Below are 15,910 nucleotides of genomic sequence, written 5' to 3' on the forward strand. Positions count from 1 at the left end.
TCCTGGGTCATTCTTCAGTGTTAACTCCTAAGAATGCTGGAAACTAAGGTCTTGAGAGCAAACACAGAAGGACTTTCCTAAATGCAGCACCCTTATAGGCTCGGCAGTGCTACGTTGGTTAGCACTACAGAAGAAAAAGACTTGGGGGTCATCATTGACCACAAGATGAACATGAGCCTGCAATGCGATGCTGTGGCTAGTAAAGCGACCAAAATGCTGGCGTGCATCCATAGATGCTTCTCGAGCAAATCCCGGGACGTCATTCTCCCCTTGTACTCGGCCTCGGTGAGGCCGCAGCTGGAGTACTGCGTCCAGTTTTGGGCTCCACAATTCAAAAAGGATGTGGAGAAGCTTGAAAGAGTCCAGAGGAGAGCCACGCGCATGATCAGAGGTCAGGAAAACAGATCTTACGATGACAGGCTGAGAGACATGGGACTCTTTAGCCTGGAAAAGCGCAGGCTCAGGGGTGATCTGATGGCCACCTATAAGTTTATCAGGGGTGACCACCACGATCTGGGGGAACGTCTATTCACCAGAGCGCCCCAAGGGATGACGAGGTCGAACGGTCACAAACTCCTGCAAGACCGTTTCAGGCTGGACATAAGGAAGAATTTCTTTACTGTCCGAGCCCCCAAGGTCTGGAACAGTCTGCCAGCGGAGGTGGTTCAAGCACCTACATTGAACACCTTCAAGAGTAAATTGGATGCTTATCTTGCTGGGATCCTATGACCCCAGCTGACTTCCTGCCCTTTGGGCAGGGGGCTGGACTCCATGATCTCCCAAGGTCCCTTCCAGCCCTAACGTCTAGGAAATCTATGAAATCTATGAAATGGCCCCACTGGTATAGTTCTGGGTTTACAGCTGTCCATAGGCAGCTAGTAGGGGCACATTAAGGAATGGCCCTGCTAGGGCATGCCATTGCCATAGTGTATACATGCCCTATCTTCCCTCATATAGATAGGAGAACAAATGTTACTAAGCATAGTAGGTCTAAGATGTTACTACATATGATAGCTAGTAAATTTCCCCACCATATAGTCACTGAACCAATAAGTTCAACGTAAAACACAGTGCCTACAGCAAATTTCACTCTCAAACACAGGAGAGTGAGAGATTCCCATCTTTCACACAACAGTTTCTCAGTTAAAGCACACACCCCAGAAGTAGAACAACTTCAGCCTGGGTTATTGTAGTAACTGTGTATTTGACTGGTGCTGGGAGCTGTATGTGCATGTTTTGTTTTGTATTGTTTTTCCTGCAGCCTAGGTGTCCTCCAGAAAGCATAGGCTATTTGATAAGCAGTCACTGCCTAAATGGGATGTGCTATGTTTGTGGTCCTCTTGGAAGGTCAAGACAACTTCATCTACACCAAGTGTAAGCTGGTGTTCATCTTGGAGGAAAAGATCAAGGGGTTGTCAGGTATCTGTGCCATGTATAATCAGGGAAAATGAAATCTTGGATAGGACTCATGAGAAGCTGGTCTAAGAAATGCAAAAGAGCATGGAAAAAAAGTGGCAGCATGTTACTACCAGAAGTAGGGTCCCCAGACTCCATGAGGCACAGACTGAAGTCAGTAATTGCTGTCAGGCACTCTGCAGTGGAACAGCAGGGGGAAAGAAGAAGACAATGGCTGGCAAGAACCAGAAACAGACCCCATAGTCCAGGCGGCTTTCTGTGTTAGCTGCAACCAAGACTAGGGTTTTTGACAGGAGTGTGGTGATGCTCTTGCTGGTACTTAAAAAAAAAACAAACCAAAAAAAAAACAAGAAATTTCCTCACTAGCGGTTTGTTCCTCCACTCAGGGTCAGTTTGATCACCACATTGGAAATAAGGAAGGGATTTTACCTCATGATCAGCTTGGCATGAACTTGTGAGGGAGGTTGCCCTCTTTTGATACAGGAGGAAGAAAAATCCTCTTTGGGTTTATTAAACATATTTTAATAAATTACTTTCTGTCCTTGTAGTAGCAGGATGTTAAAAAGTGCCATCACCTCCTGCTTTTCTCCTGGTGACTTGGGTGTTTTTTTTTTTTAATGTTTTCAGGTAGTATTAAGAATGGGTAACACAAATACTTCTCTAAGACAGCTAAACTAAAAAATTATCCTGCCCTGAGTAGGCATTTGGACTAGATGACTTCTTAAAGGCATGTCCAGCTTTATTTTTCTATGATTCCATGAAGCTTAATACATTTATGAAAGCAGTAATATGATATGGTGCCTGTCATAGTAGGGGAATGGACTCAGTTCCCCCCAAATGCCGTCTAGTCCTGTGTTCCCAATTAGATTTTTAGCCGCTAATTCTTCATGAGTACGATACAAAATTTTCTGTTCCAATAGTTTACTGGAGAGATGTCGGACTAACTGGCATAAAGTTTTTTAAGGCTTTGGTACAGGTTACCTGCATAATGTCAGACACCTGTGGAATGTTTTGTTGTCATAAAATTATGGCATTTTTAAAGCAGGCTTAGGTGAAGGCTTCATGCTTTTTCAAACTTCCATGATTGCAACTTTCCATTACAGGGTTGGCAAGCAGTGGAGTGGACAGGGACCAGGACTCTGTTCCTGCCCTGTGGTAGGAGAGAAGGGGGAAGGTGGCCTGTAGCTGGAACAGAGAAACCAGCATAAGGTCTTCCCTCCTTCCACAGCCAGCAGGACCCCAGCCAGAGCAGTGTGTGGGAGGCAAGGCATCCTGAAAAGCTGGTTGAAGTGAAGCAAGGAGGAGGGAGGAATAAAGGGAAAAAAGTGAAAAAAGATGTTTGAAAAAATGAAAGGACTAAAATTACACACGTGTCAAAGAGGGCAGTGGGGTTAGGAACAGCAGGGATCATGCTGGCTGGAGTGGAGAGCTGTCCTGGCTCTGGTGGCAAGACTCTGGAGCTGGGGAGGCATGGCTCTAGGATCCCAGCTTCTCTCTTGAGCAGCTGTGTCAGTTTCAGCCTGAGCGGCTTCTCTGGGGCTCTGTGCTCAGGATGAAACTGAGGCGGCCACTCTGCACTTAGAGCAGAGTCAGCAGCTCAACTGGAGCACAAAACCCCAGAGAGGCAGCCCTTCCAGGGCTCTGTGCTCAGGCTGAAATAGATGCAGCAACTCCCCACTTAAAGCAGTTTAGCTGGGGCTGTGCCAAAGCACAGAGCCACACAGCAGCAGCCTCCCAGGGGCTCTGTGTTCAGGCTGATATTGAGCTTCCTGCAGCAAGACCACGTGGCTGGGGGAAGCAAGCTTCGGTAGATCCATGACTGCTCTCCAATTAAGTTCAGAGCATCTGTTCTCAGCAGCAGGAAGAGGCAGGGCACTACTAATGTTCTCAAGGGTAGGAGGGAGTAGAGCAACTGGGAGTTGTGCATTCTGGTATGTTAAAGGAATGAAAGTAAAGCATTTTATCGCCCCAGGCCATTCAAACACTATCCTGAAACAATAGCCTAGGTGGTCAAAGGCTGTCAAAGGCTTTCTAAAAGCCACTAGCAAACTGACTGTTAGTATTCTTAGAGCAACATGGCTACAACCTTTATCCCAGATACATGGAAGATACTGTAATTAGCCATTTTGAAATGAAAACTTCATAGTTTTACAAGAAGGGAGCAAAATTCAAGACCTGGAGACCTGGAAGTGAACATCCCTGCTCTAGCCTTTTGTTTTGAGCCAAATTTGCACACCTGCAGACCAACCTCAACACAAGAGAAATTCCTTGCCCAGGAAAACCTTCCATCACCAATCCTGTGAAATACTAAACATTGTAACAAGAAAGAAGCATAAAGCATAATCCTGCTTGCCATCAGACAACTTTGAGGTAAACAGACTGTATGCGCCACAGTTTATCTAAGCCTAATTTGCAGAAAATGAACTTTTCCAGCCAGGCAATCTTACACTACTCTCCCATGAATTATGAGTTTTCATTTTGGGAGAAATTTTACAATCTTAGCATTCTCTTATGCCTGAGTAAGAGCACATGTGCCCAAAAGCTTGTAAACAGAGCTTTGTTTTTTTTTTGCAACTGTTTCGTTGGTCTAATAAAAGATATCACTTCTAGCACACTGACTCCTTCTGAAAGTCAATAAATTTTAGGATGACTGTTAAGTGCTTTTTGCTGTTTTATTCAATTATATTTTGTAGTGTGAAAAATGATCAAAGCAGGAAAGACTGGGATGGAAACCAGCTGACTGTTCTCAAATTCTGATGTTGCTGGTGTTACAGATTCTGTTAAGAATAATTGTAAGACAGAAAGAATTATTAAAACAAAAACAACAACAAAACAAAGTAGGCAACAAGGTACCTTTGAGACTATATGGTTCAGAAGGGTATAAGTTTTTATAGGCAACAACCTCCTTCATCAGCTGTCAAGAATGATCCATTTTTTAAGTGGCATGTTTTGTTTGTTCAGTACAGTTTATAACACTGTACCTCTTTATCACAAACATGTATTAACATTTATTTACAAATAACTTGATTTAGAAAGTTAAATGTTACTTAGTGATCTACATGAAAACTGGATTCCTCTTATATGCAAAAAAGAAAGGTTCTCCAATTCTTAGGTTTCCTATTGTCTTATTTTTGGAGCAGCTGTTTTTAATTAAGTTGCTTAGTAAGGGATAGGGCTCCTATTTTCATTGTAAGGGGATAACCTGTGTCTCTTCCCATAGAGAAAGTAACCCTGATGGAGTAATGCAAAAGGAAAAAAATGATGTCAGAATTTCTCTTCTCCCAGAGAAAAGAAAAGCACAAAAAAAAGCTCAGGAAGACATAGGTACCTGATCTGCTGTAAGTAGAGGCTCCTCATTAATACCAGAATCATTTTCACTCTTCTCATTGAGCTCCTCCTCCTCCTTCTCATGAATCTGAAGAAAAAAACCCAAACCAAATTCTGATTGGTCAGTAGCAAGTTATGTTCGCAGTTGAGGATTCTGCCTAGCACTGATGTTACTGCATGAAACATCCAGGTTCTTTCCGATTAAGAAGTATCTGCAAGTGATCTTCACTACTTCTTCAAAACCCAAATATACTTAAATTCTAAGGTGTAAAGGAAGATCATTATTTATCATGCTTTCATATAACAAAGTATTTTTTTCCCCTGGAAATGTGGGAGAAACAACTAGTAAAGTAAGAAGGAAAAACAAAATAAGCCAACAGAAAGAAAACAGTCTGGTGTGTTTGTGTGATGCATAGTCAATAGTATCAATTGTTTTCTTGCAGGTCTATCATCTTTTCATATCAAAGCTTTCTAAATCTCATTATATTTTTAAAAATGCTATTTTTACACTATTTTGAAAAAATTAATAGCAAAGCATACATATTCTTTCCAGTTCACATCCAGAAAAATCACTGATATCTGTAGCATGTACAGACAAATTAAAGGCTTTTATATTTATGAGATCAACTTTGGAACACTTGCTCTGCCAGCAAAGCAATTAAGCAATGTTCTCAAAGTAAAACATATGAAAAGTGCCTCTGAAGTCCAGTCAGCAGTGGATTGATTTCTGCTTGCTAGATGAGGATGGAACCAGAGGTGAGATATTTGGCTTATTTATACACTGATGAAAGGTTTTCAACATTCTTGTCTTTGAATAGACCAATATTTTATTGTGTTGTTGTTGCTCTAATAGCACTAGGGATCCCAGACAGGGTTTATGGAGTGTTGTAGTTATACAGCCACAGATGACAGTCCCTTTTTTGAAGAGCTTCTAGTCTAAGAAATCAAGATTTCTCCAAAACAGAAGTTAGCTACAGAGTATTTTTGTGTTTAAATTTCCAATGAGAAGATGGCTGTTTCAGTGATTAAATATAACTATATAAATAATGATAAAACATGCATTTCCATATATATTAAACCCCAAGTAAATAGCATGGATTATAGTTAAGGTGGTTTCACCCTTTCCAGCATTTTTAGTTGCTAATAAATTTGTCAAACATCAACAGTTCGGACAAATTATCCATGCTAGTTGTCTGACTTAGGTTATTCATTTTAAAAGTTCCAAATAAATGGTTTAAAATGGGATGTTCTTAGAATGGGATTAGGAGGAAGTATGTTCTTTGCCTATATATAGTATACATTGCATCAGTGTATACATTCTTAAAGGCACCTCATTTAGCTCAACCACTTGAGTGCTTTGAAGGAGATATTTAAAAGATGGATACGCACTTGAGAACAACCCCCTTCAGAACCTAAAATGGATCCCAGGACACTCCTCCTCCTGAGGCCAACAGCAAGCTATTGCTATTTGTTACCACAGTACTTTAAGAAATAGAGGTCTGATTACCCATGCAGAAGTAAATCTGGTTCCATTTGATTAATTATCTAGGGGAGCTTGTACACATTAAATTAAATAGGTTTATTAAAACGTAAAAAGTTGAAGTCATTGCATCAATGTTTGTATGTGACAGTCTTTACTATGAATTAAGCTTGGTGTGCAGTTGCTGTCTATGGAACTGAATTACAGCAGCAGGCACATTTAAACCACTAATCCCCTCACTCCTGAAAACCACCCTCCTGCCAGGGATCCCCAAGCTAAGCTGTGGTTATTACCTCCCCGACCAACCTGCAAACCACATAGACTCCCACACCAATAGGCCTATGAAAGAAAACACGCCACATCCAGAAGGAACAGTATGGATTTTAAATCTTTATTTCAACTTTAAAATAATGTTCTAATTGCATGATTTCTTATCATAAAAAACAACCAAAGTCCTTATATCTATACACACACACACACGAGTAGAAAATGTTTTAAAATATAATAATAAACTGACATTATCAAAAGTAAAGAAATGTAATATAGATTTTCATTTTCCCCCTTACAAATCATTAAATAAAATTAAAAAATAAGTGCAGTGAAATTAAATTTTTAAGGAAGTAATGAAATAACTAACAAATATTGTGTATATTATTTATACACTATTTACATTTATCTACTTCCAAATCTACTTACGTATCTATTTCTACTTCTATTCTGTCTCTACTTTTATATTCCTATCTCTACATGTCTACATATATTTCTATGTCTACTGTATCTTATCTCTACATATCTATCTCTATTCTACTTGCTTATTCATTCATCATTCTTATTCATTCATTTCTCTGCTCTTCTATTTCTTCTAATTTTCTCATTCATTCCATTCATTCATTCATTCAGTATTCTCCTCTTTGATTTCTGATCTTATACATTGTCTGCATGGGAAGACAGAAGAAGAGAATGGGTTTTCGCCCATAGTCCCAAAACCACCTTCTTCACCTTCTCCCTATAGGCTACAAAGTTGGTGGCATATTTCTGACATTACCTATATATGACCTAGGATGCTGCATATCCCAGAGCTGGGGCTGGCATGCAGTGTCAGCTTGCACAAGTCATCATGTTTCTGGAATGCAATTATAAGAAATAGGAAAGTTACCCCAAAATATTAAAGTACTAAGAAGAGGTGCCACACCCCCGCAGTTGCAAACCTACCACTTGCTGCTGCTGCTGCGCTTCTCATTCTCCACCATGGTGCTAGGTGCGGGGGGAGAAGCGCGGGGGGAGAAGCGCAGGGGCAGGAAACATACATACTTGGTGGTGAACCACTGCCACGGGGTAGTAGAGGACAGTATGCATGGGGGGCGGGGAATTAGTGGCTTCTCCTCCATTTTCTTTTTTCTATTTAAGGACTACATTTCCCAGGAGCCCCCAACATCATGTCCTGACCTAGTTTTCATGGAGACCTCTGCAGCAGTTGTGCTGTGATGCTATGGATACCAGCCCAGATGCACGTGGCTCTACATGCAGCTCTGTAGGGTAGCACATCCAGAAATAAACTGAAACCTTCATTTGCTTCCTGAAACTATTATTGGCATACAGCATTACAATTTTAAAATGTAAAATATTATTTATTAAATTATTTTTTATAATTCATTATTTTATTTATTCAAATTTAAAATATTATTGGCATATATACTTGGATATAGCATTAAAAGTGTTGTCAAGTAATAATATTGTTCAAAAAAGAAGTAAAAACATGTTATAAAAATTGAAAGCAGCCCTTTCTCTTTTTTCCGCAGTATTTATAAAATAACTAAATAGGTAACTAGGTAAGTACTTAAATACCTGTACGGATAAATAAATATAAGCAGACAACTTGCAGAAACGACATAAACAAGCTTTCCTTACTTTATTCTATATTTCTGCCCTATTCCTACTTTGTATTCTACTATATTCTGTATGCGATACTGTAGCCCCTGCTTATCCAGTTGTTAGAAATGGAGTATTGTTAGAAATGCATAGCTTGCATCTTGCACCTGATAAGAAAGAAACACTGCCAAGGACTTTTCTCCTTGCCCAGCCTTGCCACAGCTCTTCTCATACTAAATCGCAGACTCTCCCCCAGCTTCTCCCTAGCCTTTCTCATGCAGATTACAGAAGCTGGAATTCAACTGACTGTGTCCTTGAAAGGGGGGGGGTTTAAACTCTTGGTGACCTATAATAGTCTCTGAGCATGCTCAATTAGCTGATGCATATTTACCTCTCCGCCCTGCATACTTAAGTAGTTAATTATAATGTACATGCGATGGATGTAATGATGTAACCACATGTATGTTTGTATGAAACGGAAATGAGCTGTAAGAGTTCCTGTTTCTGCGCACGTGCCCAGGAGGAAAAAGATAAATACAGCCTGCAAAAATTCCTTGGTGGGTTCAGAGTAATCTGAGTTTTTGACTCTGCTCTGACCCTATTCGCAAATACACCTTTTGTGCCATCTAATGTATGTGTGTCTGTGATACTTTGCGAGCCTCCAAGAAACAAACCGCAATCTTTTGCATCACAGTGAAGCCTGCCAGCTTTCAATCCTGGCATTTCCTGGAGCTGCTGCACTGCCTGCAGTCCCAGCAGGCCTCTCAAACCTGGTACAGTGCAGTTTTAGTGGTCATGCCCAGGACCTGGGGTCTCCTCCTTCCCCACAGCCCCAGCCCACATCTCCAAGTTTGTCCTGGCGTGGAAGCTCAGCAGGAACATGTTTTCCCCCTGTTGGCTGGTGATGCAGAGAGTGCCCCTTTCAGCTCTGAGAGAAGGGCATTAAATTACTTTTAAAAAATGAAAAAAAAGAAAATAGGTGCAGATGGAGTGAGGAGGGTGGCATTCACTCTGTCTGCACCTGTCCACCAGCCTCTCAAGCATCAGTTACGTGGAGTTCCACAAGGTCTCCACATCCTGCATGATTTTGTAGGGCTGTGTGAGGCAGTCCCTATTCAATTCAGATTTGGATTCGGGCCAAATCAGGGATAGTCATTCGATTAGTTGATTTGGAACACTGTCCCTGATTCGATTCAGCTGAATCCGAATCTGAAGATTCAATGCTGATTCAGAGAATCAGTTATTCAGACATAGACCCAGCTCTACACATTTTTTCTACAAACCTTGAGGTAGCACGCGCAGTTTGTGAACGCTGAGATGCTGGGGCGCATGGAGCATTCCAGAGGAGTGCAGGGGGGCCCTCCATGTACTTAGTGGTAAACCTGGAAGAGGACCAGAAGTACTTCTAGTCTACCTCCATGTCTGCCAGGGAGCGGCCACCCCCCTCAACCCCACGCCCCTCCCAGCTTGGCAACTGGCCCTAGGGGGACCCCGGGTGCCCCCCCCAGACCCAGGAGGCATCAGTCACCAAGCTGGGGCGGGGTGCAGGGGGGCCCCTCAGTGTGATCTCCAGCAGACTCAGAAGTGGACCATAAGTGCTTCTGGTCCACTTCTGGGTCTGCTGCTAAGCATGCTGGGGATTCCCCCCATGCTTCTGTGGGACACTCCATGCGCCCCAGCATCACAGCACTCATTAGCCCCTGCTACTTAGAGGTATGTAGAAAAAACATCTAAGGCTGTCTGTATGTCCAAATCTCTGAATCTTTTTGAATCTCTCTGAATTGATTTGGAGGGTTCCGATTCGATGGGTCTGATTCAATTCAGATTTGAAGATTCAGCCACTGAATCAGGCCAAATCTAACCCAAATCAAATCAGGGACTGAAGTTTTGCACAGCCCTATGATTTTGTGCTTTGGGATGATCAGCTCTGCTTGTTTGTCCCACAGCATCTTGATGGAAGTAACCTGTCACCTTCTTGGATTTTTAAGTGAACTTGCTGGTAGTGCTGGTGTTGTCACCAGCAGCTCTGTCCCCCTCTAAGGCATCCCTGATGATGAGGTAACACTTGTGTGCCTGCAGCAGGACACTGAGGTGCCTGCTACTTGTGCAGCAGTAATGAAGAAGCCCAGGTGCAGGTTGCTAGGGCAACCGGAGAGAGCCAGCACCCCACACCTGTTAACAGTCAGCTGACCGGAAGGGGCAGGGCCTGGTTCTTATATAACTCCCAGGCTGAGACCAGGCAGGCAGTTCCCTGCTGGCAGCCGAAGGCAAAGGAACTCTGCCGGAGCAAGAAAAGAGAAGAGGCCAAAAAGCATGAGCAGTTGGTATGGGTGAAGGATGGAGCACCCTTGGGGGTGGCTCAAGTGATGTTGTAGCTGATTGGCAGAAATTTATGTTCTAGCCTAGGGGCTAGAGTTTTGTGTTTACTGTTTACTACCGGTGGCTTGGGAAAGGCTATAAGGGGAAGTAGGAGGCCTCATAAGGGGACCCATGGCAGAGTGGGAACCCTAGCCCCAGACAAGGGGGCAGCAAGAAGCCCCAGACAAGGGGGCCATGATTCTACAAGTGCCCAGAGAAGCATGGTTGCGAGACACGGGCTGCGGAGAGCCCGAGCACCCGGTGAGGCGTGGCACGGTGCGAGACACGGGCTGCGGAGAGCCCGAGCGCCCGGTGAGGCGTGGCACGGTGCGAGACACGGGCTGTGGAGCGCCCGGTGAGGCGTGGTGCGAGATGCGGGCTGCGGAGAGCCTGATCATCAAAGAGAGTCTAAGACCGAACAATGTCCAGTACATCAGCGAGGCTTGGGGCATGGTATGGGGTGGTTGGAGCCACGCATAGCCCATAAGGCTGGGGTGCGCAGAAATTCCTATTAGCAAAACAGGGCTAATGTACAGGAGGAAAACCATGTCCAGGGAGATGAAGAGGCAGCCTCCTTACAATATACATTTGACATCAAAGACGTGGTGGGCGAGAATTAAGTGTGCTTTGTAGACAAACTGGACACAGTAAGGGGCGCTAGAGGTCTCACAGAGCTAGAGGAGAGCACGGTGACCCTAGGATGCCCCTCCTGTTACAGTGTCACACCAACAAAGTTGGCATCACTGACCACTTTGACTATATTGGCCCCAGTCTCGGTGACCATGAACCTGCAGGTGAGCTCGCCCTGCCCAATGAGCCACCCCTGCATGGCCCCCATGATCTCTGTTGTTGTGTGGAACTCATCCATCACCTCAGCTTGAAGGAAAGACCACCAACAGCCTGACTGGTCAAACCAGTGCCCTGTGAGGAAGCAGTAGGTGTGATCTCCACCCCAGCTGCTCCAGATGTCTGATGTGAAGTGTAAGGCCACCTGCGGACCTGCCTTGAGCAGCTCCTCCCTCAAGTACTCCCTGCATACCTCATACAGGGAGGGCACCACTGTATTGCTAAAGGTGGTGTATGCAGGCACTTCGTATGATGAGGCCATGAGCACAATGAGCTGCCTGAACCCTGGCTGCTCAACTAAGGAGAAGGGCTGGCCATCCACAACAAGCATCTCCCCAGTGCTCTGGATAATCTTGATCACCTTTGCAACATGACCCCCTTTTGGTCTGCCTTTCCCACACTGTTCCAGGGTAGCCAGCCTCTGCTTTGGAGGGATGGGGGCTTTGGAGAGAGAGGGGGACCTTCCTTTGGGTATGCTCCTGTTGGTGCCAGGATGAGGAGGAGCAAAAGCAAGCAGGTGGTACCTGCAGAGATGCATCAGCATTCCCATGGTGCTCGTGTGTTTTGTTCCCTTGCCCCAGATGGTTTAGGCTCAGCAGTACAGGTAGATAGCGTATGTGGGATCACCTGCCAGCTCAAAATAATCCCCGACCACACTGTCCACTCACTTCTGGGGTGTGGGTGCATGTGTGGATGCCACAATTTTCCCCTCCTCATCAGGCAGAGGCACAGCAACAGGAGTAGCGGACTCAGGTGAGCCACTTGCCTCTTCGACCTCTACCTCAGCCTCCTCTGAAGTGCCTTCTGGGGAAGGAGACCTGACCCTAGCAAAAACTTGAGGGGTGTGGAGCACAAACTGAGATGATTCCCCCTCCTTTCCCAGAATTTCCCTTGCTAGGGCACTCAGATCCAGCTCCAGCTCTTCCTCTGGCACTGGAAGGATCAGCATGGGAAGTGACATGAGGGTGGAGGAGACTGTCATGCTTGTGCTGGTGCTGCTGCTTGTTGTCATGGTGGTGGTTGTGGGGGGTTATGGCTGGTGCTCTTGGAGGGGATGCAGACTCAGGCACAGGCATTGGCACTGCTCCCCTCTCCTTGCTGTTTCTGGAAGCCTGATCCCTCCTAGTTGTAGGAAAGAGGCTGCATCTCAGTTGGGGGGGAGGGAATTACAGCCCTCCCTCTACGCCTTCTTCTGCTCCTCCCTGAAGGCTTGCCAGCTGCCTTTCCACCACGCTTCATGGTGTGTTTCATAGTGTCTTGTTTTTATAAAAAATATAAAAAAGTATGTGCCTTCGGATATAAACTCTAGGGCTGTGTGAAGCTTCAGTCCCTGAATCGATTTGGCAGAGATTTGGCCTGATTTGGTGGCCAAATCTCCGAATCCAAATCGAACCGGAGAACCCTTTAATCTGTCCGAATCAATTTGGAACCCTCCAAATCAATTCAAAGTGATTTGGTGATTCAGACACAGATGCAGCTTTAAATGTTTACTACATACCTCTAGGTAGCAGCGGCTCTGAATGCTGCAGTGCTGGGGTAGATACAGTGTCCCACAGAAGCATGGGAGCTCCCAAGCATGCTCAGCTGCAGACCTGGAACTGACCTGGAAGTGCTTCTGGTCCATCTGGGGAGGGTGCTGCCCCCCTCCCCCATGTCCTCCTGGTTCAGTCACTGGTTCCTCCTGGATGTGGGGGAGAACCAGGGTCTTCCTGTGGCCAGTCACTGGGCTGGGAGGGCACTTGGGCAGAGGGGTTACACTCTCCCTGGCAGACCCAGAAGTGCACCAGAAGTACTTCCGGGTTTGCTTCTGAGCATGCTGGAGAGCCCCCCATGCTGCTGTGGGACGCTCCATCTGCCCAGCACCACAGCAGTCATGAACTGCACTGCTACCTCAAGGTACGTAGAAAAAACTTTTCAAGCTGTGCCTGTGCCTGAATTGCTGATTTGCCGAATCGGCATTGGATCGTCAGATCAATCAAATCAATGGATCGAATCACTGTCCCTGATTCGAGCTGAATCCGATTCCAAATCAAATAGGGCCCACTTCACATGCCCCTAATAAATCCTATATTATAATATGCTGCAAGATATAAATGTATAAAAATATATAAATGTATGTGCCTTCCTATATAAATTCTATAGTATAATATCAAATATAATTATGAAATTGAAAAGAATAAATCAATGGATATAATAATAAAATAAAAAGGTCTAAAAAGAAAGCAACAGTATTTGAGGAATCTCACTCGCTAGGCTAGCAAGTAAGAAATCAAATAAATGGTAATAGCAGCCTTTGTTGTCTAATGCTCCTAAGCTTCTGGAAGATAGCTCAGTAACTGACCCCAAGGCAGAAAGCAGGGTAGTTCAAACAATGCTGCTTTTTATGCTGTGTTTCCATCCCTCCCCCAGAGCACTGGAATTGGAAGAGACCTCAGGGAGGATCATAGTCACTGGCCAGCTACACAGTCAATGTCAGAGCAGTCCTTCCTCCTCCTCCCTCTCCTTACTTTCTGTTTCTCTACCAGCAAGCCCAGCTCCAGCTTCAAAACCCACGTTTTGAGACTTTCAAAACATTTCAACTGCCCTTTTGTTTTGAGGCTGTTTTGAAGCTCTTCATTTCATTTCGATTTCACTGTTTCGAGCTTGAAGCAAGTCGAAACAGTGTTGAAATGAAACAGCTGGCAAAATTTTACACAGCCCTAGTGGACAACACCACATAATTCAGGAAGCATCTCCTAGATGACAAAAAAGCAGTTTCTTGAACTGGCCATGCAGTGTTGTGTGGATCTGCAGGAGACACTTGCATTAATTAAGGACCATGTCCTTAAGTGCATAAACAAGCCTCCTATTCATAAGCGGATCCCCCCTCCCCCCGAAAGTGCACACAAGCTCCACTCAGCTTGCCTCTGCCCAGGAGGTAGCCAGGAGTATTACAGCTGAGCATGTTCCCCCACCCACGTCTCAGAAGAGCTGGGAAGCCCTCTTGGCTACACAGGAAATCACGGTCCTCTTAAGAAAGAAGAAAGAGGCTTATAAACAATGGAAGCTCGAGGCAGATCCCAAGGAAGACTATTTCACAATAGAGATCTGAGACTCTTCAGCCTGAAGAAAAGAAACCTGACAGGGGATCTGGTAGCAGCTTACCGCTACACTAGGGGAGCACATCAAGGGCTCGGTAAGCAACTGTTCAGTAGGGTACCCAAGGGGAAAACCAGGAGTAATGACCACAAACTCCTGGAAGACCAGTCCAGGCTCAACATTAAGAGAATTAGCGATTCAGACATAAACACAGCTGGAAATAATTCCGGTCTACTTCCAGCTCCACTGATGCATGCTAGGGCCCCCCTCCCTGTGCCTCCCCAGCTCAGTGATCAGCCACAGGGGGACCCCGAGTGGCCCCCCCCGACTCAGGAGGCACCAGTCACTGAGCCGGGGGGAGCAGAGGGGGCCCCCAGCGCGCCCCTCCCTGGCAGACCCAGAAGTGGACCAGAAGTGCTTCTGGTCTACTTCCGGGTCTGCTGCCGAGTGTGCTGGGGACACCCCCCCCAATGCTCCTGTGGTGCACTCCATGTACCCCAGCATTGCAATATTCATGAGCCACCGCTACCTACAGGAATGCAGAAAAAACATTTAAAGCTGTTTCTATTGGACAATTTGATTTGGAGAGATTAAAAGGCCCTCTGATTCGATTCAGATTTGGAGATTTGCCCACTGAATTGGGACAAATCTGCACCAAACTTAATCAGGGACCAAAGTTTCACACAACCCTAATAAAAAAAGCCTATGGTTACTCTGTGTTTGTAAAAAAAGGTCTTGTAATGAAATTCTTTGCATGTTACCTGAGGTTTAAAAGTTAAAGAGTACTTCTTGCTAATGTTTACCTTGAAAAATCTGTAATGGTTGGTTGGTTATTTATGTAAGTTATGTTTAATAAATCAGTAAAGGTTAATTATGTAAAAACAAATGTTTCTGCCTTCTTGTCTTTCTTTGTGGGTGGACATCAGGAGATCATCAGGCAAGAGTCCCAGGCTTTGTTCCTGGCTTTGTTGTCATCAGTGCCAAATGAACAGTTGTTTGCAACATTAGGGAGGGTTGCTTAACTTGTACAACTGGAAAAAGAGTAAATGCCCAAGTGGCAACAGCATGGCACATGGTGGGCAGGGTACTGTGAGTTGGGAGTTAGGGACACTGCCAGGGCCAGGAGTGCCCAGGTGGTAAGTTAGGGGCAGCAGGATGGCTCAGGGTCCTGAGTGCTAGGCTGCTGGACAACAGATTGGGCTGGACCAGGGCACCTCATTTTTTTAATGGAAATGTGGTAATACTAATGACAGTGACGTAAGGGCTGGCTGCCTGCAGCAGTTTTGTGGGTCTGACTATGGGGTGACACTGCAATCATGACTGGCATGACAGCACAAGGGAGTGTGGTGGTTATGAGCTGGCTGCACTCAGTACTATGAGCAGGTGGGCACCAGTTGCTCTAAGCGCATGTGAAAGTAGTCCAGAGCAAGGCAGATTAGGCAGTGACAGTGTCGTTTTCACCTGCTGCTGTGAGTCTGACTGTGACATGACCCACAATCGCAAATGGTGCAACTGCGAATTGTGTGGCAGCCAGCA

General features: G+C 45.0%; 1 protein-coding gene across 13 annotated transcripts in view; it reads right to left on the minus strand.

The window, feature by feature from the left end:
* The window catches only part of FEZ1 (fasciculation and elongation protein zeta 1), a 194,317-nt gene that overhangs the window by 102,546 nt on the left and 75,861 nt on the right, over positions 1-15,910 (minus strand). For 11 of the 13 annotated variants that reach the window (XR_016439097.1, XR_016439093.1, XR_016439096.1 and 8 more), the window contains one exon: positions 4,745-4,831. The exons of the other annotated variants lie outside the window; for them this stretch is intronic. Coding sequence is in view for 4 of the 11 variants with exons in the window: in XM_090026795.1 (XP_089882921.1) it covers positions 4,745-4,831 (87 nt within the window). In the remaining 7 variants the exon portion in view is untranslated. The remainder of the gene's footprint in view (positions 1-4,744; positions 4,832-15,910) is intronic. 13 annotated transcript variants of the gene reach the window in all.

This window comes from Crocodylus siamensis, chromosome 14 (assembly GCF_052110815.1).
Source record: "Crocodylus siamensis isolate JL-2025a chromosome 14, ASM5211081v1, whole genome shotgun sequence".
In the NCBI taxonomy this organism is placed as follows: Eukaryota; Metazoa; Chordata; order Crocodylia; family Crocodylidae; genus Crocodylus; species Crocodylus siamensis.